At 41.3% G+C, this 24,063-nt stretch overlaps 2 protein-coding genes across 3 annotated transcripts in view; one reads left to right on the top strand and one right to left on the bottom strand.

Annotated features, from left to right (window-relative positions):
* Positions 1 to 24,063, top strand: part of FLACC1 (flagellum associated containing coiled-coil domains 1) — a 108,191-nt gene that overhangs the window by 38,992 nt on the left and 45,136 nt on the right. The window contains exon 15 of the transcript XR_009491239.1: positions 14,061 to 21,127. The gene's annotated coding sequence lies outside the window, so the exon portion shown is untranslated. The remainder of the gene's footprint in view (positions 1 to 14,060; positions 21,128 to 24,063) is intronic.
* CASP8 (caspase 8) lies at positions 36 to 23,761 on the bottom strand. 2 transcript variants are annotated; one of them, NM_001045970.2, is made up of 11 exons: positions 23,563 to 23,703; positions 21,565 to 21,608; positions 20,909 to 20,971; positions 11,330 to 11,667; positions 8,718 to 8,823; positions 7,623 to 7,761; positions 7,466 to 7,510; positions 6,811 to 6,893; positions 5,127 to 5,268; positions 2,474 to 2,975; positions 36 to 1,089 (listed from the first exon to the last, which is right to left on the bottom strand). In NM_001045970.2, exons 4-11 carry the CDS (start codon positions 11,632 to 11,634, stop codon positions 954 to 956), a joined length of 1,458 nt encoding a protein of 485 aa, NP_001039435.1. In that variant the 5' UTR covers positions 11,635 to 11,667; positions 20,909 to 20,971; positions 21,565 to 21,608; positions 23,563 to 23,703; the 3' UTR covers positions 36 to 953. The 2 variants fall into 2 exon arrangements, with proteins under 2 accessions (NP_001039435.1, XP_005202672.1); XM_005202615.5 differs by lacking the exon at positions 21,565 to 21,608 and having other exon boundaries at positions 23,563 to 23,761.

Raw genomic sequence — 24,063 nt, 5'->3', positions numbered from 1 at the left:
ACTGGCAAAAAAAAATGAAAACAATCTCCAAGGAATAGTATGATAAAATTATATTTTGTTCTGTTAAAAATATTTATTACATTACTAATTATTAATTACTAAAGATTTAAGTGAATTGAACATATAAAGAAAGAGCAAATGTATAAAAGGCATACTGCATTGTTAGCAAAAAAGCAAACATGTTCAGCACTGCAGAAGCATGTATATAAAAGCTGAAAAGGGAGTTTGGAAAGATTCTTAAAAAAACAAAATCATTTGGTATTTTAAAAATCTTTAATATATGAATTTTAAAAAAATTTTTATTTTAAAAAAATCTTGCAAATTAGTATAAAGGATAGCTTGGGAAAAGACCTACTGGAAGTACAAAACAAGTTAATATTAACATCATTTCTCTTAAAAGTAGGTTGAATGCTGAATTTATGAATAATTTTTTTTTTAAAAGGAAAATAATCTCTAAGCTTTTGAAACTGAAGTCTAAAGAGTGGTGGTTTTCAACACTGAAAATCAGGGTCTGCTCATGGCTAAGGAGAGGAGGGTCACATGTTTCCAGGACAGCTTATCATACACACCAGCAGCAATCAGGCTGGATATGGGAACTTTATACCCTGAACCTCAATAGTCAGGATTTTTTAGCTAGGTCAGATCACAAAAATCTCCCTCCATGATCTTTGATATTTCTTTTAAACTTACTGTGCTTTTTGTATCCATTTTAGTTCATTTTTAAACCTTTTCATCAAATTAAAAACACAATTTAAATCAAGCCCACAGCTATGACTGTTACTGTCTACAAAGCCAGAGATTTAGGCTTGAATTTGCATTAAAATTATATTGTCCTGACTCCCATGCTTTCCCAGCTATTTGAAAATAAAAAGAAGAAGAAAGAGAATAAAGTAGCAGCATTTTAACTATTGTTCAGTTGCATAACTATTGTCTAGTTACACAACTAAACAATATCAATTAAGAGGAAAGAAGAGTTTTTTTCGCAGTGTGAAAGTAGGTTGTGGCATCTGTTTGGCCATACGTTGCTTGTCATCCAGTTTGCTTACTTCGAAGTTCACCTTGGTTAGGATGGTCAGAATGTCTTCACCCCTGAAAAATGTAACAGAACCTTGTGACCATCTATGGGAGGAAATCACTATCATCTACTGTGGTTAGTGATAATTATTTCCCTCAAAACATCGGGCATTTGAATTCATATGGTGTTAAACCAAGGCCTACCCCAGCTTTCTAGGTAAAGAAGTTCTCAGAGCTTCATAACTTACCCTTGGTTTATTAGGGATCTTATGACCATCAGAAACCTCAGTGTCAACACTGGATTTGGTTTCTTTCCCTCCTGATCTATTTGTACTTCACTCAACTCCAAGTATGATGTCACTTACCCACTAATCTCCTCAAGGCCCCTCAACATTCTCTGCCTCAAATTGGCATTTCTTCTGTGGATTCACTGATGGCCCCATCAAACTTGAAGCAAGTGGAAATAGAATGTCTCCTGCAGCAACTCCACCCCTTTCTCACCAGCACCTCTTATAAGTTTAGTTGGGCAACCTGTTCATTCAATTCTGTAGCTAGCCCCCTGGAACCTTGCAGGTTCATTCACTAAGTTACAAAATGAAAATGTAGCCTGGATGTTATGGTTCCCTCTCAGTCCTTTCTCTGCCATGGACAATTCTTGCTCTTCACACACTTAAAACATAATGAGACACAAAACTAGAAGCAACTTGGAGAGGAGTTCTTGCTATTTATTTGCTGGTTGTATGTACATTAGGTGAACTAAGCCATACTATCATTTAATTAATGGAAACATAAGATAATAAATGAGGAAAAGATACTTCCCCATATTTTGTGAGCTTCAAAGAAGTCAAATTATTGGGAATATAAAAGGTTTCTACTCTTTGGCTCTTAACTCCCACAAGAGGGTTTGAGGTTGGTAAGATATTATAGAAGGCTTCCCTGGTGGCTCAGATGGTTTAAAAAAAAAAAAAAATCCACCTGCAATGCAGGAGACCTGGGTTCACTCCCGAGTTGGGGAGATACCCTGGAGGAGGAAATGGCAACCCACACCAGTATTCTTGCCTGGGAAATTGCATGGACAAAGGAGCCTGGTGGGCTACAATCTATGGGGTCATAAAGAGTCAGACACAACTGAGAGACTAACACTTTCACTTTTGACACAGTAAGAGAATGTTAAACATTGAAATTCCAAACTTGTTGAGTGGGTTCAGTCATGTTTCTGCCTAAAAACAGAGCTGTACTATATGATTTTGCCATCTCTCCAGCTCTATGATATACTGATTGTCCTTTGAAGTGCTAAATAAAAGAAAATCCTCTGTAAGCATCTCAGGTTTTTCCATCTGTGAACTAAAGATCTTAACACTTGCTGTCTCTTTCACTCTGCAACTGACCTGAGAATCAGCTATGTGATCCACAATTAGATATTTGGAGATGAATGTAGGATTGAATAAGTAAAAATTACCTAGGACATCTTTCTCTCAGATTCTGGCAAAGTGACTGGATATACCAGGCCCCATTCCAGATGTTTCGGTAGGAAACATAGTTTTTCACAGTGGCCATCCCCAGCAGAAAGTCAGCCTCATCTGGGATATATCTCTTCTGAGGTGATGAGTCCACCTCTAAATAGGCTTCCATCTGTTCTGAGTCGGTCTCAACGGCTACACCTTTCTGGTACTTGTCCCCTTGGCAAGCCTGAATAAAAAAGATTTTGGGTTTGCCAATAAGGGAAGGGCACTTTAAGCCAGTGAAGTAAGAGGTCAGCTCATAGATGGAGGCTTCTTGCCCATCGGAGCCATAGATGATGCCCTTGTTTCCGTGGGTGAGGATGCAGCAGATGAAGCAGTCTTTGTTTTTGTGGTCCTTCTTCTGGTAGGATTCTAGAACCTCACAGATTCCCTTTGCTGTTAGGTCTTTGTAGTGCACTATCTCAAAATGAAGTTCACGAAAGGTCTTATCCAAAGCGTCTGAAAAGTGAAATAAGAAAAGTCATATTGGACCTCCTTGGTGGTCCAGTGGTTAAGAATCTGCCTGCCACTGCAGAGGGTATGGGTTAGATCCTGGTCCAGGAAGGTTCCACATTCCTTGGAGCAACTAAGCCCAGGGCATACCAACAAACTGAAGCCTGCATACTCTAGTGCCCACGCTCTGCAAGAAGAGAAGCCACCACGATGAGACGCCTCCACACCACACAGAGAGTAGCCCCCACTCACTGCAACTAGAGAAAGTCCACACACAGAAATGAAGACCCAATGCAGCCAAAAATAAATACACTTATTGAAAACAAAAGAAAAGAAAGTCAATAGTATATGGCAGTAACTCCTAGACCACAACCTAGAACTAGAGAGAACATTGATCAGATAAGAATTTGAACCAGAATTTAAGAACAAGACCCACTATGTTAGTGGCTGGATTCCACAGGCTTCTAATATTTACTGCCACTAGCTGCAAACATTTCCCAGTTCTCAGGCAAATGAGAAAGGGGAGACTGCTATTGTCTTTTCTCAACTAGTCTACAAGATGGGTAAGCTATTTTTAAGGCTTACTACCGAACCAGTCTAAAAACTAACTGTACTACTTACATAACCAGAAAGAAAGCAAAACAAATTTTTAATACAAAATCCATACTTATTTTATCCTATATCTTCTCAGAGCTGTTTATCAAAATACAAGATATGAATGTTTAAAAAGTCAAGTAGAACTAAAAGACTTATAAGTTACCCCTTCTCTACTCTTTCCTACTACCCAGTTATATTCTGTCCAGCCACTTCTGTGAAGGCAACCACTTTCAACTTTTAACTATTTGGGGGAGGCGGTATAAGCCTCCATTTTGTAATGAATTTGGGTACATTTCTACTTATTTATTTATAAATTTTAGACTTTTGTATTGAGTTCCTATTGTGGATGATGAGCACTTGGTGTTCTTAAACATTTATAACATTTAGTTGAAGCAGCAGAAATCTATATATTACCAGTACTATGTAAATATAATATTCTTTAATATGCTTCCTTTCTTATTAAAATAAACCAAGATATATGATGATAAATGATGTAGCCAGTGAACTTAAGCTCTATGGCTATTTAAAAACCTTAGAATAGACTTGCTTGAAAAAACAAATGTTAACAGAAAACATTCACAGATTCCTGATGATTAAAATCAACCTATCTAAAAAATAAAATAAAATCAACCTATCTTAATTTTCTAAGCACTACTCTATTTAAAAGAAATAAGTCATTACCTGATGTTATGACTCATAAACATCATTTTCAAAAATTCTTTTATCAAGTTGAAATTCTTAATATCACTATGGATTGGGTTGGATTATTTCTTTTATTGGTTTTAGTTGTCGTCATATCTACATTTACATGATGCAAATTATTTTTCATTCAACCTATAAGATCTCAATCTTAGCCAGAAAAGACTGAGCCAAAGAATTTCTGGCTAGTTTAACATTTGAAAATGCTATTTATGTTAAGAACTCAATTTCTGCTGCACTCAGAGCCCAACTTCTGTAAATGGTTTATACAAAAGCAATGTTTTCACTCAACACCTAATACACTCTCCAGAAGCTCTATGCATTTAGTTGAATTAAAAATGAAGTTTAGGGACTTCCCTGGTGGTCCAGTGGATAAGAATCCACCTGCCAATGCAGGGGACCCAAGTTTGTCCCCTGGTCCAGGAACTAGAATCCCACATGCCACTGGACAACTAAGCTCATGAACCACAACTGCTAAGCCTGCACTCTAGAGTCCTCAAGCCACAACAGGAGAACCCACCACAGCAAGAAGCCCAGTAGCTGCAACTAGAGAAGCCTGCATGCAGCAACGAAGACCTAGTGTAGCCAAAAATAAATAAAAACAAAATTTATTGTTGCTTGTAGCCTTTTAGTAAGATTTAATATTTTATCTTTATAAATATATTTATTTGATTTTAAAAATTAATTTAAAAAAAACAAAAGCAGAAAACTAGCAAATATATAAGAATGTTCTTTGTGTCCACAGGGAAATATGGTTAGATCCACCTTTTTGAAACATGTGGCCCTGTTGATACAGCTTTTGTTCTCCCTTTTCAACAAAAACATAGGTATTAGAAATATTTCTTTTCTGTTCTACTGTACCTGCATCAAAGTCTGTTCCAGTCCTATCCTTAAGGTCGTGAAGTTCAGGCACCTGCTTCCGTGCTATGCTAAAATCATAATTGTTAAAGATCAAACAGTATCCCCGAGGTTTGCTTGTCATTCGGTAAACTGTGTCAGATGTCTGGAAAACAAAAATCCAACCCAGGAGCTGACTCTCTGGGTCAGCTTTGGTTAGGCATCACCCAAGCCCAACTGGGATGCGAATGCATTTTCCATGGCCCCACCCCAACCTGGCACTGCTCCCCTAAGCAACTAGTTTCCATTCATTCCCCTGACAAAGGATCCCCAGACTTCTTCCCCACAGTTTAGTGTGTAAAGTCAGTGTCCCAATATTTGGGTCTCCTGAGCATTTGTACTTATATTAATACTGTTGTCGTCATATTGTATTAGTATTACTTATTCTCATCTCTGCTCAAGGCACAGAACATCTGTGTCAGGGACTAGGATTTATTATTCATTTGAGAGAGCTCAGTCAGGAGTTGCTGGACTAAGGACTATTGTAGTGCCGTCTTTAGGTTGCCCCTTTGTGACCTTGTGATTCCCTTGGCTCTCTGATCATCTCATCCATGCTCTGGGCTAACAGCTGAGGACCTATCCATCACACAACACAGCATGGTCCCAGGATTTTTAAAGCTGATGGCTTAACTTGGCTCTGAGGACCACAGTGACTGGAGGAGACAGACGGGTTATGCTATGGGTTACACTATCCAGGTTCTAGTACTTGACGGTGACCCTGTGACCTCCTGATTTCCCCAGGGCTGTTTTAGTGCTGAGATATTTAGCATTTATTGGGAAATCCATGCAATTCCTCAAGGTAGATGAAAGGGCCCCAGACTAGGGGGCTAAATTCCTGGCTCAATACCCTCAAACCTGGAACAAGTTATTGAATCTCTCTTGCCCTTGGTGTCATTAGCTGATGGGTGGGGATGATGTCAGCAAAATGCTTTACTGATTATAAAGTGCCACGTGACTTTGGCTAATCCTTGATGCCCGTACCAAGAGAGGTCTGGTAATTTGCTCTGGAATCCACTAGTGAGTGGTCTCTCCTAAGCTTAATTTCAAGTTTTTTTCAATAGACTTTTGGCTTATAGCAATTCCTCTGCTTCCCTGGGAAGAGTGAATGGGCTGATGACTAAGAAGGTGGTCAAGTGTTGAAGGCTACAGAAACAGAAATGATACCAGGAAAGGCAATTCTTGGGCCTGCTCAATGGGAGGAGAACATAGAGATGACTAGATCGTGAACATTTGCTGCTTACGCCTAATTACAAAGGAGAAACAGTTTTGAAATGCCAAGCTAAACGAAGACTTTGCTTCTTCCAGTCCTGTTTGACTCTCCCCCCAAAAGCCCCCTCCCATTTAGGCTGAGGCAGCTGCTAAAGGGATCAGGTTAGAGGCTCCCTACTCCTCTGTCCTCCAACTCTTCCAACATCTTTGGTTTTAAAATAGACATTTAACACACGGGAAACCAAAGAGATCGCCTTTACCAAATTCCAAAGTCACATTTTAAACTTGTGCTTTTGTGGAATTTTTCTATAGTTCTCAACACTTTTCACTATGTTTCTGTCCCTTATAAGTTTATTTGGGGGAAAAAAAAAAAAAGCTCAGGAACACAATAACTAGAATCTGCAGCACAAAAGGGGAAAGAATGGGAATTTCCTGGTACCTGCAACTCACTGTCCTGTTCTGGAGAGTCTGACATGGCCGGCATCTTAGAGTAGCCCTCCTCTGGAAGCGATTGTGACATGTCTGGAATGAAATGTGACAGGGATGATATTGGTTAGTAAAGAGGTGGCACCCAGGACAACATAAGGTCCCTTTTAAAATGTAAATTCACTGACTGCCTTGAACATAATATACTTGCAGTCCACAGAATAAGGGAGAATCTTACTGCTGACTCATTCTGCCTGTTATTTCAAACTTGCCAGCCTGAGGCTACAGGGTCTCTGCCTTTTGACAACTCCTTTTACATCTTCCAAAGTGCAGAGGTGACTAGTAATCGCTGCTATTAGGAAAGCAGGTCCATTAAGATGCAGATGTGGTAAAGGTTGTAGAGAGGAGACAATGAGGCTTGTAGTTTAGTCATTGTCCGACTCTGAGAGGCCATGGACTGTAGCCTGCCAGGCTCCTCGGTCCATGGGATTTTCCAGGTAAGAATACTGGAGTGGGTTGCCATTTCCTTCTCCATGGGATCTTCCCGACCCAGACATTGAACCCGCATCTCTTGCATCTCCTCCATTGGCAGGCGGCTTATTTACCACTAGAGCCACCTGGGAAGTAAATTAACTAAATAGACCTTGAAAACTATCTGCAAGTATTACCATTTGAAAATGCATATGGATCTCTTTCAAGGCTCATTCTTCTCTCTGAATTTTAAAAGAAACATACACATATTTGATTAGAAACAGTTATGACATAGAAGCATCTGTCAATTTAAGACTACATTTTGCTGATTCACAGCTCTCAGGTTATTTATACCTTTTCTTAATTCTTCATAATCATAGATTTTCTTCAGCAAGCTCTTGTTGACCTGCTCACAGATTCTTTTCAGGGTGTCCAAGTTCTCTTCCCCTAGGATGGTCCTCTTCTCCATCTCCACGAAAATATCAAGCAAAGTCTAGAGGGATGAGAAGTCAAGTTAGAAAACAGGATGGAGTTTTACTGACTTTTAGATTATTATTTTTTTATTTCCACTTTCTCCAAATTAGACACCCACCTAGCTTCCCAAGCTGATCCTCTTAAGAGGACATCCTGGTCTTATAAAGCCAATCAATAAACTATCAGGGAGGGAATTCATGTTTTCTGGCCCCAAAAGACAGAAATAGCACAGAGAAGAAGTCACCTCAGATGTCACCCAGTCTCTAGGCCCAACCATCTATGGACACTTTTATGTGAAGACAGTGAAGCAGCCCAGGTACATGGCTGAGATGCAGCTGCCCAGTCCCCATGGCAACAGCCCTGGGAACTGCCTCACACCCTACATTGCCTCTGGCACCCACTCACCTCCAGGCTGAGGGTCCTTAACAACAGTGCAGTGACCAGGGCACTGCAACACACACACACAGACAAACACACACATACAGCATTACATCACACCACAGACACACATACGTATAGACACACCATACCACACACACACACACACACATACAGCATTACATCACAGTACAGACACATATATGTATAGACACACCATACCATACACACACACACACACACACACACAGAGTTCCAGGTCCCAGGTTTTTCAGAGACTGCAGAAGTGGGGAAATGGTCTCAGGCCCACCAGGCTCTCCTGGCTCTACAGGCCCCCACACTGACCTAGGCTCCCACAACCAGCCTTCTCCCTTTGTTCCTCACTCTGTCTTGTCCCTGATAATTAATGTGAGCAGCACCTTATATTATACAAAGGCATCATATCTACAGCACTCATTTCAGACGGCATTCTTCTCCCTTGGTTAAAAAGTGAGAATTCAGGTTGCTTTTACTGACAAGAGCTCTCTTTAGTCTCAGTAATCCCCACCAGCTGACTCACCCTCAGGGCTACACCTCAGGTGAGACACCAGGTCTTACCATGTCATCATCCAGCTTACATTTGGCAATCTCCTGGCTCAAAAAAAACTTAAAGTCCTTCAATTCTACTTTGTTCACATCTTCTGAAATCTGGAAAAGCAGAATCCTATAGGGGGAAACAGAAACACTTTAACTTTCTTAAGTTATTTCCCATCTGATATATGGAATCGCGTGGACTTGATCCTCTGGCCTCCCTTTAAAATAAAACCAGCTAATGACATGATTTATGAGTTGAGTTCTTGGAAAGGGGCTGGTGTTGTGACACTGAAGACTCATGGCTCATGCTCAACTATCCCACTCTTAATGGAATTTAAATTCCCCAGGGACTTCGCTGGTGGTTTAGTGGTTAAGAATCCACTTGCTCGTGCAGGGGACACAGGTTCAGTTTCTGGTCCAGGAAGATCCCCCATGCTCCAGGGTAACTAAGTCCATGTGCCACAATTACTGAGCCCATGCTGTAGGGCCCAAGAGTTGCAACTACTGAAGCCCACAAGCCCCAGATTGAGCATACCATAATGAAGAGTAGCCTCTGCTCTCTGCAACTAGAGAAAGCCTGCATGCAGCAATGAAGACCCAGCACAGCCAAAATAACTAAATAAATATTTTTAATTTAATTAAAAATTTTAAAAGTTCCCCAATTTTAACTTTCAGTTAATATCAGTTGAGTCAATTGTGTTTTCCCCTTGTCCTTCACTATAAGATCAAGATCTTGTTGCAAAGAAAGAACAAAAAAAAAGCTTGATTTTTGATATTATTCTTTTCAAAACACAGATCAGTTTAACCCTAATTCTTCAATTAAAACTAGTCAATGTTCTCCCAGCCACTCCCTTCAATAGGAAGGCCAAACACCTCCTCTTGGAACACAGGCTTTTGTGAACTGAGCCTAGTCTGCCTCTTCATCTCTGGCCATGCCTTACCACCATCTCCTCATTCCTCTCCGAACATACCCAGTTGCCCTGCTCCTCACCCTTTGATGTTGGGCCCCTCATACCCCCATTACCTTGTCCATCTGTAGACTGGATTAAGATGGTCCTAACCCGACGGCTGGTGTCTTTAAAAGAAGAGGGAACTTTAGACACAGACACAAAGGAGAGAAAACAAGGTGAAGAGAGAGGCAAGATTGGAGTGATGCATCTGAAAGCAGGACACCAAGGGCTGCCTGCGACTGCCTGAAGCCAGGAGAGGAGCATGAATTAGGTTCTCCCTTAGAGCCTCCAAAAGAGAGCCCGTCATCTTAACGCCTCAATTTCAGGCCCATAGGCTCCAGAACAATTAGAAAAATAATTTCTCTACTGTGTTAAACCTTTGGCAGGACAGACAGCCCAAGCCACTGCCGTTCTTCTGACAGCATCTGGAGTCATGGGGATTAAGCTGTCATTGGGTGTTGCAGACTGGCTTATGAAGTGAGATTGTGGAAGCTGTTTAACCTTTAGGATGATTGGTTATTACAGTGGGTGTTTCCAGTGTATGGCCAGGGATAGAGTACAAGTGATTATCTTAAGACTTCTCTGGTGGTAGAGTGGGTAAGAATCCACCTGCCAATGCAGGGGACACGAGTTCTATCCCTGGTTGGGGAAGATTCCATTTGCTCTGGAGCAACTAAGCATGTGCAGTGAAACAACCAAGCCGGAGTCCTGCAACAACTGAAGCCCACGTGCCTAGAGCCTGTGTTCCACAACAAGAGAAACTACCACCATGAGAAGTCAATGCACTGCACAAAGAGTAACCCCTACTCGCCACAGCTAGAGAAAGCCCAGGTGCAGAACTGAAGACCCAGCACAACCGTTAGTAAGTTAATAAATGAATCATTTTTTTTAATGGTTATCTTATACCATTAAAAAACAAAACAAAACAATTATTGTGGGGGTCCAGTCTGGCCAATCCAGAATGACTGACAGCACACACCTCACTGAAGAACTTGGTAACACAAGCCTTAAAGTGTGTAATAAAAGCCTAAAACCCTGTGGAGAATTTCATAGTCATCCACAAGTAGATGGGACAGGTTCTCGAGTGGGAAGCTATAATGCTTTATTTAATAATAGGCAAAGTTAAGTGCACGGTGTGAACACCAGCAAAGCAGAGGCATCGAGATAACAGGCATGTAACAGAGAGGAGAGTTAGAATGGTTGAAGCATGGCTACTTGAATTTCAGTGGGTTCCCAGGTGGTGCCAGTGGTAAAGGACCCGCCTGCCAACGCAGGAGACGTAAGAGACGCAGGTTCGATCCTTGCGTTGGGAAGATTCCTTGGAGGAGGAAATGACAACCCACTCCAGTATTCTTGCCTGGAGAATCCCCATGGACAGAAGAGCCTGGAGGACTACAGTCCATGGAGTCACAAAGAGTCAGACACGACTGAAGCAATTAGCACATGTACCTATTGGTAATGTTTCACTATGTAAAGAAAGTTTTACTTTATTGGTTTTAGTATTTTTTTTCTCTGAATTCTACATTAAGTCTCTACATTTCTTAATCTGGCCATGGTGAAACTTCTTACCAGAGCCTCCAAAGTCACTCCACACAGACAACCTACATACAATGTCAGCCCTGCCCATAAAGATGTATCCATTCAAACCCACAGCTCCCAGGTCCACCCCGTGGAGGTTCTCCCCACCTGTAGGCAGAGATCTGGGCCCTGCCGGGTATCTGAAGCTCCCTCTTCATCTCCTCCTCGCTGGTATACAAGTAGTTAAGCAGCAGATCCAGTCTATTCACTCGGAAAAGCAGCTCCTTCAAGAAGGACAGATTGTTTTCCTCCAACATTCTCTTTTCTTGGAGCCTCTGGAATAGCATCAAGGCATCCTTGATGGGTTCCTGCTTCCTATATGGGATGTGGTCCCGGCTTAGGAACTTGAGGGCAGCCAGGTCGTCACTGCCCAGCTGCTCCCCAATATTATAGAGACATTGGGTGAGCGCCATGCTTTTCAAGTGTTAGGAGAATGTAGTTGTTACCTAGGTTAAAACACAATGTTATTTTCAGATGAGAAAGAAAACTACCACTTACTGGTTTGTTCCATCATCAAATGCTATTACATCTATTATATGCCAGACATTATGCTAAAGATACAGGGAAGAAGAAAAACAAAATGAAAAAAAAAAAAAACCCCACAAATAGGTTCCCACTCATTATCATTTTGGAACATAACATTGTTTTGGAAAATAGATTTACAAACTAATCAGTGGTCAGAGAGTTGTAACCAGAGCACAGGAGAAATATAGAGCCTTAACTCAACCTGGGAGAAGGGCTTCCTGGAGAGAAGTCACCTTTGGGGAAAAGATGGTGAAGGACAATTCTTAAAGGAAATAATGTGTGCAAAAGATGGAGGCAAGAATGTTCAAGTCAGTTCAGACAGGCATGGGGAGCTCAAAAAGTAACCGTGAAGAGTCTGAAAGAGGGAATGGTGAGACAAAGGGATGGAACTGTGACCAGGAACCATTATGAAGGGCGCAGACCATGGGTCAAGGGGGTCAGGCTCTGTCCTGGAGGTAATGGGAAACTAAGAAAGTGTTGTAAGCACGACAATGATGTCATCCAATTTAGTATTAACATTTAAAGTGTGGGGGACATACATATATGTGTAACTGAATCATGTTGCTGTACATCTGAAACTAACACAAAATTGTAAATCAACTAGACTCCAGTATAAAAGAAAAATTATACTTAAAAAATAAAATGAAGTGTGGAGGACAGATTGGAAGGGTTGGAGGTGGGAAAAGTGATATGATCTGGCAGAAACAATGGTGGTGGGAGGACACTGTTGTCCTCCAAGGGCCTCAAGACTGGCTCTCTCAGCTGGTCAAGAACCCAAGACTGGAAACAGAACCCAGAAGAACTTGGTCAGCCTTTCAACTCAAATTATGGGATATTTTCACATATTGCTGTTGTATAGTCGATAAGTCATGTCTGACTCTTTTTTGACCCCATGGACCATAGCCCTTCAGGCTCCTCTGTTCATAGGATTTCCCAGACAAGAATACTGAAGTGGATTGCCATTTCCTTTTCCAGGGAATCTTTCTGACCCAGTGATCAAACCCACGTCTCCTGCATTGGCAGGCAGATTTGTTACCACTGAGACACCAGGGAAGCCCTATTTCCACATACTTACTTGTTTGAGTGGGCTTCCCTGGTAGCTCAGATGATAAAGAGTCCACCTGCAATGCAGGAGACCTGGGTTTGACCCCTGGGTCAGGAAGATCCCCTGGAGAAGGGAATAGCTACCCACTCCAGTATTCTGGCCTGGAGAATTCCACGGACAGAGGAGCCTCGCAGGCTACAGTCCATGGGGTCTCCTAGAGGCAGATACAACTGAGCAACTAACACACACACATTTGAGCAGGTAAGAAAAGGAGAGGGTAGTGTTTCAGGAAACCACAGACAAGCTTCACACAAGTAGCCCCAAATCTGGAGTTTTCCCCCTTGAGCCCCTTGAGTCACCATGGATTTCTCCTTCACCTTTCCTGCTCTGATAGGCCTATATTCTAGGCACAGGGAGCCCTTGGAGCAGGGTTCATGTCAGACACAGCATAGTAACGAGACTGGGACATGACTACTCGAGACAGGCTACATGGTCACTGTCAAAGCCAGGAATCTCACCAGCAGCTGAGTGTCTAGGCAGTGGGGCTGTGGGGTCAGACAGAACTTAGAACAGAACCCAGGGTGGGCCTGGCCCAGGCCTGGGCACTTCAGAGCCTCTCAGGGTGAGATTCTCCTCGGTAAGGTGAGATCAAAAGAATAACCTCTCCTGCAGTGTTGTGAGTATGAAAGTGAAAGTGATAGTCGCTCAGACACGTCTGTCTCTTTGCCACTCCATGGACTATAGCCCTCCAGGTTCCTCTGTCCATGGGATTTCCAGGCAAGAATACTGGAGTGGGTAGCCATTCCCTTCTCCAGGGGATCTTCCCAAACAAGAGATCGAACCCAAGTCTCCTGTACTGCAGATAGGTTCTTTACCTTCAGAGCAACCAGGGAAGCCCCACTTTGAGTATGTAACACCTATAATGTTTGCAGAGTAACGACCAACAACTAATGAATAAAGGCGTGTTCACCTGAAAGAAAGGAAACACCTTGGCTGTGGGGCTGGACACCACCGGCCCCACAGCAGGTGGTTATATGAACACTTACATGAACACTTGTTCATGTAACCTGAACACTTCTCTTACCCTCCTAATTTTCCTGCTTCCTCACTGGAAACTTCAGCTGGAAGCAGCAATTTTCAACCTCTTCATAGTTGAAGAACTTTTCCTTGAAGGCTTACTCAAATGCTGCCTTACCTCAGGGCTACTGTCTGCGAACCTTGAACTAGAAAACCTTTAACCTCAGCTCCATCACTTGCTTGTTCCCACAGACTCTGTGCCTCTGGGCATTTTGCTTGACATCAAATAATCTTCACCTGTTTGGATCTCTTTCCTCCCTGAAACAAGGCTCCTGAATTCTTGGATGAAGCCATGAATCCTGACTATCACTTGAGGGGTGATAGAGTGAATCAGGACCTGTGTATTTTGTACATCAGATGTTAAAATAGAAACATTAAGGTAAATTTTAGTATTTTTTAAAAGTGGCCCACAGAAAAATAACTTGTTTTAAAGTAATCCAAAAGATTTTGAAGCTTTTTAGCTTTTCTTTTTCCAACCTCCCAATGCTGATTATAGAACAGTGGGGTTTTTTTGAGGGGGAAGGGTAAAAATTGAAAATACAATAAATTATAACATCGTCACAGTGGTCATTATCGTACATCACATACACATAAAGATACATTTATATAAAAAACAAATATGTACACCTGGGTTTTTTTTTTACCCACTCAATAATTAGAACGAACATTTACCCTTACCATAAACATTCTTCTTTGGCATATTTTTAATATTTCTTGAATTCCAGCATGTGAAAATAAAATTGATTTTAAGCAATTTTCTGGTTTTTTACTGTTAAAATAATATTGCATTGAGGGACTTTTTCATATATCCTGGGCATATCTCTGATTATTTCCTTTTTTAGAATTGGAATCATGGCAAAATTTTTTGGCAAAACTTTTTTTCACACTTTTGGTCTAGAGCTGGCATTACTGTTTAGACAAAGCGTTTTCTTGATTAGGGAACTGTAGGGACAGTTTCTTGGGAAGATGCATTTTGTTTTACATTGGAGTCACAAAGACTGCAGAGCCTAGATCATTCACTGCAAAAGCAATCAATTATTATAAAAATATTTGATATCTTAAATATTTGGCCAGCACCTAAAAGCATAAGTTCAAAGTTCAACAAACAAAGCTGCTGGACATTCCAGGAAACAGACTAGTGAGTTCATTTCTTAAATCACACTCTATAGGAGCACATATGCTCTACAGGGTTTGTACATATCACGACAGCATGATATGTAAGCTTAAATAACTAGAAACATCCCAAAAGTCCTCCAATAAAGGAGTGGTTAAGTCAACTACTGGTGGCTCAGAGGTTAAAGTGTCTGTCTGCAATGCGGGATACCTGGGTTCGATCCCTGGGTCGGGAAGATCCCTGGAGAAGGAAATGGCAACCCACTCCAGTATTCTTGCCTGGAGAATTCTATGGACGGAGGAGCCTGGTGGGCTACAGTCCACGGGGTTGCAAAAAGTCAGACACAACTGAGCAGCTTCACTTACTTCACTCAAGTCAACTACAGTATAGTCATACACTGAAAGTTGTGCAGCACTTAAGAAGATGTCCTCCACCTTCTAAAATTAAAATGCATAGATATTCAAGATGTGTTATGTCAGTGAAGATATAATAACCAAGAATCATATAGCTACTTTTCAGAAACACTCAAACAACACAATTAGATTTTCAGTGATTATAGACATAAAAGCAGAAAAAAAAAAAGATACAGAAATTCTGGAAAGTGACATACCAAACTCATAAAGTGCCTAGTTTTTGTATTCACAGATCTTTGAAGAAAATACATTGGTTGCCTGAGAGGAGAGGAACTAGAGGTCTGGGGGTGGGGGAGGCCCGGGTGTGGACCGGAAGTGACTTGCTCTACATTCTGCACCCTTTGCACAGTGTGAATCTTTACCATTTGCGTGTATTACTTATGCTAAATGTACATGAACTTAAATTAAAAGCTCTACTTAAAGTCCTATTTTTATTCCAGTATATGAATCTGGAAAGGATCTGAACTGGGTCCAGTTCTGTTTAGTACCATTAAGTCCAGTGTCCTTAGATCTTTTAACAGTTCTAACCATTGCTAAAATATCATTTTACAGAATAAAATCAACCAAAGAATCAAATGAAAGCAGAATCTCCTTATTTCCCCCTTTGCAGTTGTTTTCTGATAGTATAACAATTATTTTCTGATATGATTTTCTGACTCTGATAACAATGCTTTTTGTATTCATTTTAGAAAATACAGGAAAGATAAAAGAATAAAAATACCTATAATTCTATCATCCAAAGTTAAAAGCCCTAATCAAAACATTCCAGACATAAATTGTACCAATGTTTTCAGTCTCCCAAGGCAATAGAAACAAAACCAAAAATTAACAAATGGGACCTAATGAAGCTTACAAACTTTTGTACAGCAAAGGAAACCAAAAACAAAATGATGGAGAAGGAAACGGCAACCCACTCCAGTATACTTGCCTGGAGAATCCCATGGGCAGAAGAGCCTGGCCAGGCTACAGTTCATGGGGTCACAAAGAGTAGGACATAACTAAACCAACTGAGCAGGCACACAGCCTTTGTTACATGTAAAATGAATACATTTACTTAACACTAATTTACTGAGACCTATATGTATCAAGCAAAGAAGTGAAGAAAACAAATAAAAATCCTTCCCTTCAAAAAAAACAAAAAAACAAAATGAAAAATCTACAGAATAGGAGAAAATATTTACCAATGATGTAACTGACAAGGGCTTAATTTCCAAAATATACAGTTTATACAGTTCAACAACAACAAAAAAAACCCAACTATAAAATGGGCAGAAGACCCAGAGAGACATTTCTCCAAAGGAGAATATAAATGGCCAATGCTGCTGCTACTGCTGCTAAGTCACTTCAGTCATGTCTGACTCTGTGCGACCCCATAGATGGCAGCCCACCAGGCTTCCCTGTCCCTGGGGTTCTCCAGGCAAGAACACTGGAGTGGGTTGCCATTTCCTTCTCCAATGCATGAAAGTGAAAAGTGAAAGTGAAGTCGCTCAGTCGACTCTTAGAGACCCCATGGACTGCAGCCCACCAGGCTCCTCCGTCCATGGGATTTTCCAGGCAAGAGTACTGGAGTGGGGTGCCATTGCCTTCTCTGAATGTAAGTTGGTACAGCCACTATGGAAAATAGTATGGCAGTTCCTCAGAAAACTAAAAATAGAATTACCATATAATCTAGCAATCCCACTCCTGGGCATATATCCAGACAAAACCTCTAATCCAAAAGGATACATTCACTCCTATGTTCATAGCAGCACTATTCACAATAGCCAACACATGGAAGCCACCTAAGTGTCCATCAACAGATGAACAAATAAAGAAGATCTGGTATATATATACACAATGAAATATCACTCAGCTATAAAAAATAACGAAATAATATAATTTGCAGCAATCAGGCATTGTCGTACTAAATGAAGTAAATCAGAAAGAGAATGATGAATACGATATGATACCATGTATCTATGGAATCTAAAATAGGACAAATGAAACCTATCTACGAAACAGAAACAGACGTGTGGTTGCCAAGGTAGAGGGCGTAGGGGCAGAGATGAAGTGGCAGGTTGCAGTTCACAGATGTAAGCTCCTATAAATGGAATGGATAAACAACAAGGTCCTGCCGTACAGCACTGAGAACTATATTCAGTATCCTATGATAAACCATAATGGAAAAGGATATTGAAAAAAATAATGTATATGTATACGTGTGTGTGTGTGCACGCGCATGTGTGCGTGTGACTGAGTCACTTGACTCTGCAGCAGAAATGAACACAATATTGAAAATCAACTATACTTCAATTTAAAAAAAAACTTAAAAAACAAAGCTAGGACTTCTCTGGTGGTACAGTAGATAAGAATCTGCCTGCCAGTGCAGAGGACACAGGTTCCATCCCTGGTCCAGGAAGACTCCACATGCCTCAGAGCAACTGAGCCCATGCGCCACAACTCCTAGCCCGCGTACCTAGAGCCCGTGCCCTGCAATAGCAATGAGAAGCCAGTGCACTGCAACTAGAGAGTAGCCCCCACTCACCGCAACTAGAGAAAGCCCAAGGCAGCAGTGAAGACCCAGTGTGACCAAAAATAAACAAATAAATAATTTAAAAAAAGATAACTACCTAATAAAATTTTACTGTCTTTCCTACCAAATATTTTAGTACTGTTTATGTATTTTCCCTCCTATCTGAACACACTGTATTTCTGAGGTGTATTTTTCCACTGATAATATTATAAGTACAACTCGATGTCTTTTTTTTTCTACAACATGGATTTGAAAATCTGTAAGTTATATAATCATACAAATGGGCAATAATTTAACCAGTCTCTGATGACATTTTTTGTTGTTGTTCAGTTGCTTAGTCGTGTCTGGCTCTTTGCAACCCCATGGACTGCAGCATGCCAGGCTTCCCCGTCCTTCACATCTCCTGGAACTTGCTCAAACTCATGTCCATTGAGTCAGTGATGACATTTAGGATGATCTTACAATGCAAATCTCCAATGCAACTCTGATTATTTTATTAGAATAATTTCTTAGAAATAGCATTATTGAGATGAAAGATATAAAGCTTTTTAAGGCTTTTGTTACATGTTCAACAGCATTTCCTGATGTATAAAAAAATCCAATCCAAAGCCAGAATGACATGAGTTTGAATATAACATGATTGGCTCCCATCCTCTATAACCAGGTCATTTCATTTTCTTTGCAATAGCCTGGCAGTGCTTTCTAAGTGATTTTTACATCGCATCCCTACTACTTTCACTTAGTAGAGAAAGTACTGGCGAGGCTTCTTTCCTGACCCAGATTTTCCAAAACACGTTGTGGTTTAATATTGTCTTTGTTTAGGTCACCCATCTCTCTGCTCGTAGTACCTGGGAAGCACTATTACCTGCTCTAGATTTTATACCATTAACCACGGGCCACCTCTAGATTAGGCTTTATAGGAAGAGGAACTAAAAGGCACTTCTTTTTTTATGGGATCTGGGTTTATTGCACGAGCTCATAAGCCAGAAACTTTATTAGAGTAATATTTTAAAAAGAATATTCATTGCTCTATTTTTCTCATCCTAAAATAGTAAAAGTAACACTTGTTCCTTAGAGAACTTTTAAAAGAAAAATACCACTTGGAAAAATTTAGAAGTAATTTTGGGGTCACATTTGTGGGGTTTTTCCCAATTTTATTCACATATATGCATATATAATGTATGCATATACATATGTAGAATATATCAATTTGAATATATTGATGTATATTGCATGCAAGATAGAGGAGAGGGGTGGAAATGGAAAGGCCTTCAGAAGTTTTCTTTTACTTTCAATTATACAATATCTAAGTAATAAGCCCACATACATATACTTGTATTATATGATATGTAACTATATCTATTATTTTTATAATGTGTGCTCCAAAGTGTTTTTATATAGCCAAATGTTTGTATTATGATATATAAATGTTTATAACATATAACCATATAAACATAAAAATATTTTTCTTGTCTCATTTACTGCAATCCTCTCTAGAAATTGCTATTATCATCTTCACTTTATTACCATGAAAAATCAGTTCAGAAATAAACTAGTGAGAGGTATCAGGCCCAGATTTGAGCATCTCAAGAGGCTCAGTGACAGACCCTGCAAAGATTTAGATTTCATTCTAATTGCAGTTGGAAGCCAGTGAAGAAATTTAATAAAGACACATAATCAAAATAGTTTTAAAGATTATGAATTACTTAAAATTTTAAAAGACTAAGTGAAGTGAAGTGAAAGTCACTCAGTCATGTCCAACTCTTTGTGAACCCATGGACTATACAGTCTTTGGAATTCTTAAAGAAACTCCCAAAAGAAACAACAAACAAAAATTCTTAACAAATCCACTAAAGCAAAGAGAAGGTCAGAACCTTACAACCAAGCTGGTATGTGCTGGAGCCTGGGTTTAAATCTCAGCACCTCATCCCAGAGTCCCAAATTAGCACTGCCTGTTACACCACAATTAAATTGCAAATAAATCTCATCTAATCACAAACAATCCTTCTAACAACATACTAGCAGCATCTTAGCTCTCTCAGTCTTATGGAAAACTATCTCAAAGCTGGAGAAAGTTTTACCCAAAATTTGCATTCCTCTTCTGAGACAAAAATCTGTGTCTCATTCAAAGTTCAAGAGTACTGGAAAGTTAGTCTCAGACCTGAAAGCCCTAGGTAATAGGATGGCCATTCCCTCCAGTCCAGGAGGATCACTCTGAATTGGGGTTCCCACTCCAAATTGGGATTCCCCCAGAACCTGCCGGAGGCCCACACAAGCTCTGTTCACTGCAGGGCCCCAGCCAGCACTATCACACAGCCCAGGAAAGGTATCCACATTCCAACCAAATTCAGAACCTACCAAACTGAACAAATGTATAACTTCACCTGTAAATGCTTAATCTCACATTTCCAAACCAATGTTGGAATGAAATTCATAATTCCACCTATGAACGCTTAACTCCACAAATACTGATTATCAATCTACTGCCATTATATTATGCCCGGTACTGTTCCTTACCCTTTTAATACCCCCACCCCCACCCCGGAAAGAGAAATAAATAAATAATTGAGTGCTTAGCCCTGTGTGTGTGTTTCTGTGTGTGTCTGTTTAGGGGTGTGTGTGTTTATGTTGGTGGTCTGTGGGTCGGCAGATGGGTAGCTACAGCAGCAAAGTCAGTTGAGATTTGAATTTTGGTTTCTGTTCTTTGATAAGTCTGGCTGGCATAAGGGTGAGGCCTCTGTAAAGATGAATATACTTGGAGTATTCTCCCTCTAAAACCCAGGAATGCATCATCTACCGAAGCTGGAGGGACACAGACATCTGGGATCTCTGGACCCTCACCATGGCCTTCAGAGGCATGGCTAACTCTCCAAGTTTCTCCATCTACACTCAAATACAAGGATTACCCTATGGGCCCCGAAGCTGCCAGATCCCATTCTCGGTAGCCTAGAGAGTTCTAGAATCAAAGGCCTTCCCTCTCCAAAGTCCCATCAGATCTTACCAGAGGCGGATCCTGGAACCTTCACAGCAGCAGCCACTTCACGGGCCTCTTCTCTCAGTAGATCTAAGACAGGAATTAGAGTCAAATGAAGAACCAACAGCGTAGCTCGCTTACTTCCTGTTTTCAAAACTCCTGAGTCACCATAGGCTGAGTGAGGCAGGCCAGCCTCCAGGCAGCAACCCCGTCTCCATCTCCAAGAAGGAGCCCGTGGAATAAGAGGTAGGTGCTGGGTGGGGACCTGGCCATCTGAGACCTGCCTCTGGCTATGTGACTTTGGGCAGGTCATTTTCTCTTTGGGGCTTCTGTACCACATTCCAAAGGAAAAAATTGAACTGAATGATAGCTAAGAACCCTTTCTTTTCCTTTTCAGAAATGTACAGATTTTTATGGGTTCATTATTAAGACTTCAGTGATTTCCTTCAATAATACTCACTGAGCACTCCTGAGTGATCTTGAGTTCTGGAAACTATGGGGCCCTCAGTATGGTTCAGAGGGTCTACTGACCCCCACAGAAACTCCCACGGTTTCCCCCATCTACATTTGCGTACAAGATCACCTCCATGACCCCAAGACCACCAGATCTCACCCTCAGCAGTCTAGGTCTAGAAAACTATAGAATCATAGTGTTTCCTCCCAAAAGGCCCAGCCAAACTCACCAAAGGAAAAATAAAATCCCAGGGCCCTCACCATGGACTGGGACCTAGAGATAAAACAGACAACAAAACTCACTTTAGCCTTGCCTTTGGCTCTCATCAGTTGTTTTCTGATGATTAAAGCAGAGAAAGAATAAGAAAAAAAAAAAAAAAAAACCCTCTCTTCTTTGAAACTACATGTTCTCTTTCCCCAAATGGAGTATTAGCTTTCAGAGGGCAAATTTCACAGCCGAGTGGATTAACGCGATAGCTGAAAATACCCCTCCACCTGCACAGGGCTAGGTAAGAGTGCTGTGTTCCTTTTGTGCCCTTAACTTCCTTTGACTCTGCCCTGAGAACTCCGAGTGAGAAGGTAGCCACAGAAGGAAAACCTATTAGTGGCTAAATCCTAGCCCAGGAAGTCCCCCCTTGCTCTTTTCTTGCGACCTCCTGAATATCCACCCAATATCTGTCCTGCTGTTTTATGGGTGGTTCCTGTCCTAGGCTGTGATCTTCACAAAGGCAGGGACCACATCTTTCTTGTCCATGTTCCCAGGTTGTGCCCCAGGAGTAGAAATATCTTGAATACAAAGGTCTCCTGCAAATCAACAAGGAAAAGAAACCCTGACGAAAGACAGTGGATCTGATTATAGAGTTCCTTGACAGAGATACTCAGATGGCCAAAGTGTGCAAATGATACTCAAACTCATGACTAAGCTGGGGACTACAAAGTAGGTATGAGCTACCTACTTTGTACCTATCAGAATGGCAAAGGTTTGCAAGCTGGATCCAGCTAAGTTCTTGGTGGGCCAGTTCTTCTATAGTCCTTATATAAGTTGTAGAAACTGTCCGTCATGGAATAATAAGCAGCGGTTATAAAGTGGGACCAGGCAAAACACTTAAAGAACAGAACTCTGTACTTTAACTTAAAGTTCTATTAAAATACAGAGTGCTTACTTGCAAATAAAATAAAAAGTCAAAAACAGAACAAGCAAAATACAATATGAATACTAATACATAACATGTAATAATAATTGCTAACACTTACTGGGTACAGAGCAACACCAGTCACTAAGTGGCTAAAGCTGTTATTGTCAAATAAATCCTCACAGCTACCTGTTGAGGGAGTGTTAATCCCACTAATGATGAGGAAACAGAGGTACAGAGAAATTACTTTCTTGCTCTGGTCACACAGTTTAAGACGTAGTGTACACACACAAAACAATGGTACATTTCACAAAGATACAGAGCAATTAAGGCTATATATCATAAGATGTGGAGGTGGCTCAGTGGGAAAGAATCCACATGCCAATGCAGGAGACGCAGTTTCGATCCCTGGATTGGGAAGATCCCCGGGAGATGGGAGTGGCAACCCATTCCAATATGTTTGCCTGGAAAATCCCATAGGCAAAAGAGCCTGGCGGGTACAGTTTCTAGGGTCGCAAAGAGTCGGACATGACTGAGCGACTAGCAAACACACACACTTTGGGAGCCAGCGAGGAGGATAGGAGATAGGTTGGGAGTGGGGAGATTCAAGAAAATGGGTAAAGCAGGGCGGAGGTGGAGGGAGGGGCCGTGGGTCCCCAAGACCAAAGGCTTATAGGGAATCGGGACCTGACTGAGTGATCAATTCAACCCTCTGCCCCAGGACAAGCGATAAAGAAAATAAACATTAGAAGGTAAATAAAGCCTTGTGGGAAATCTAAAGTAAACCAGCAGGAGACAGACAGTGTACCTATACTCGAGGCAGCAAAGGAACTGGAGAGTCCTCAGATTAAAAAGTAGCAAAGCCAGGGGCTGTGGTTCAGATAGGAGCCCACTCAGAACCTGGCACCCTGGCAGGACTCTTCCCTGGGCAGCAGAGGAACTGGAGAGTCCTCAGATTAAAAAGTAGCAAAGCCAGGGGCTGTGGTTCAGATAGGAACCCACTCAGAACCTGGCACCCTGGCAGGTAACTTCCCCAAGGAAGTCCTTGAGTGAGAAAGGCGGCATCCAGAAGCCAGCTGGGCACCAGGCACTCACCTGCTCCACACAGTCCTGGCAACATCCCAGCCACCAAACTCCCAACGACAAGACCCCACACTGCCTAACTTCACACGTCGGATTGCTGAGGCTGGTTCTTACAACCAAGCTGGAGAAAAATCCCTGGAAATGAGACAAGCGGGAGGGGGAGACAAGAAGTGGGGTTGGAAACGCCTCCAGGAAGAAGTTTACTTTTACTTTCGATGCCTCCACCAGGCTTTTATGCCTGCCCCTGGAAGACTCACTTCCTGGTTCTCTCCTCTCTATGTTCAGAATTTGCTACCAAATTCAGCAGGGCTTAAAAAAATCTTGAGATAAAAGAAAGAGAACCTGTGAAACCATTGCCTTCCAGTAGAAGGGCAAACTCTGGTCTTCAGGAAGAGAGAAAGAAAATTCCTGAACAGAAAGAACTAGAAAATAAACTTGATTTTGAAAGCTGGAAAACCGAGGTGACTCACTTGAACAGAAAAATGTTTCTTATTTAAAGGAACCGTGCCCAAT

Source organism: Bos taurus, chromosome 2, assembly GCF_002263795.3.
Source record: "Bos taurus isolate L1 Dominette 01449 registration number 42190680 breed Hereford chromosome 2, ARS-UCD2.0, whole genome shotgun sequence".
NCBI classification, from domain to species: domain Eukaryota; kingdom Metazoa; phylum Chordata; class Mammalia; order Artiodactyla; family Bovidae; genus Bos; species Bos taurus.
The sequence above is the reverse complement of the archived record's forward strand: the minus strand, read 5'-3'. Positions and strand labels throughout refer to the sequence as shown.

Coding starts and splice junctions, on each gene's coding strand:
- CASP8 (XM_005202615.5), bottom strand. CDS start 11,634: ATGGCGCTCACCCAATGTCTCTATAATATTGGGGAGCAGCTGGGCAGT. Junction 7,511..7,622: donor TTATGAAGAATTAAGAAAAG/GTATAAATAACC, acceptor TTTAAAATTCAG/AGAGAAGAATGAGCCTTGAA. Junction 5,269..6,810: donor AACAGGACAGTGAGTTGCAG/GTACCAGGAAAT, acceptor TTTGTTTTCCAG/ACATCTGACACAGTTTACCG.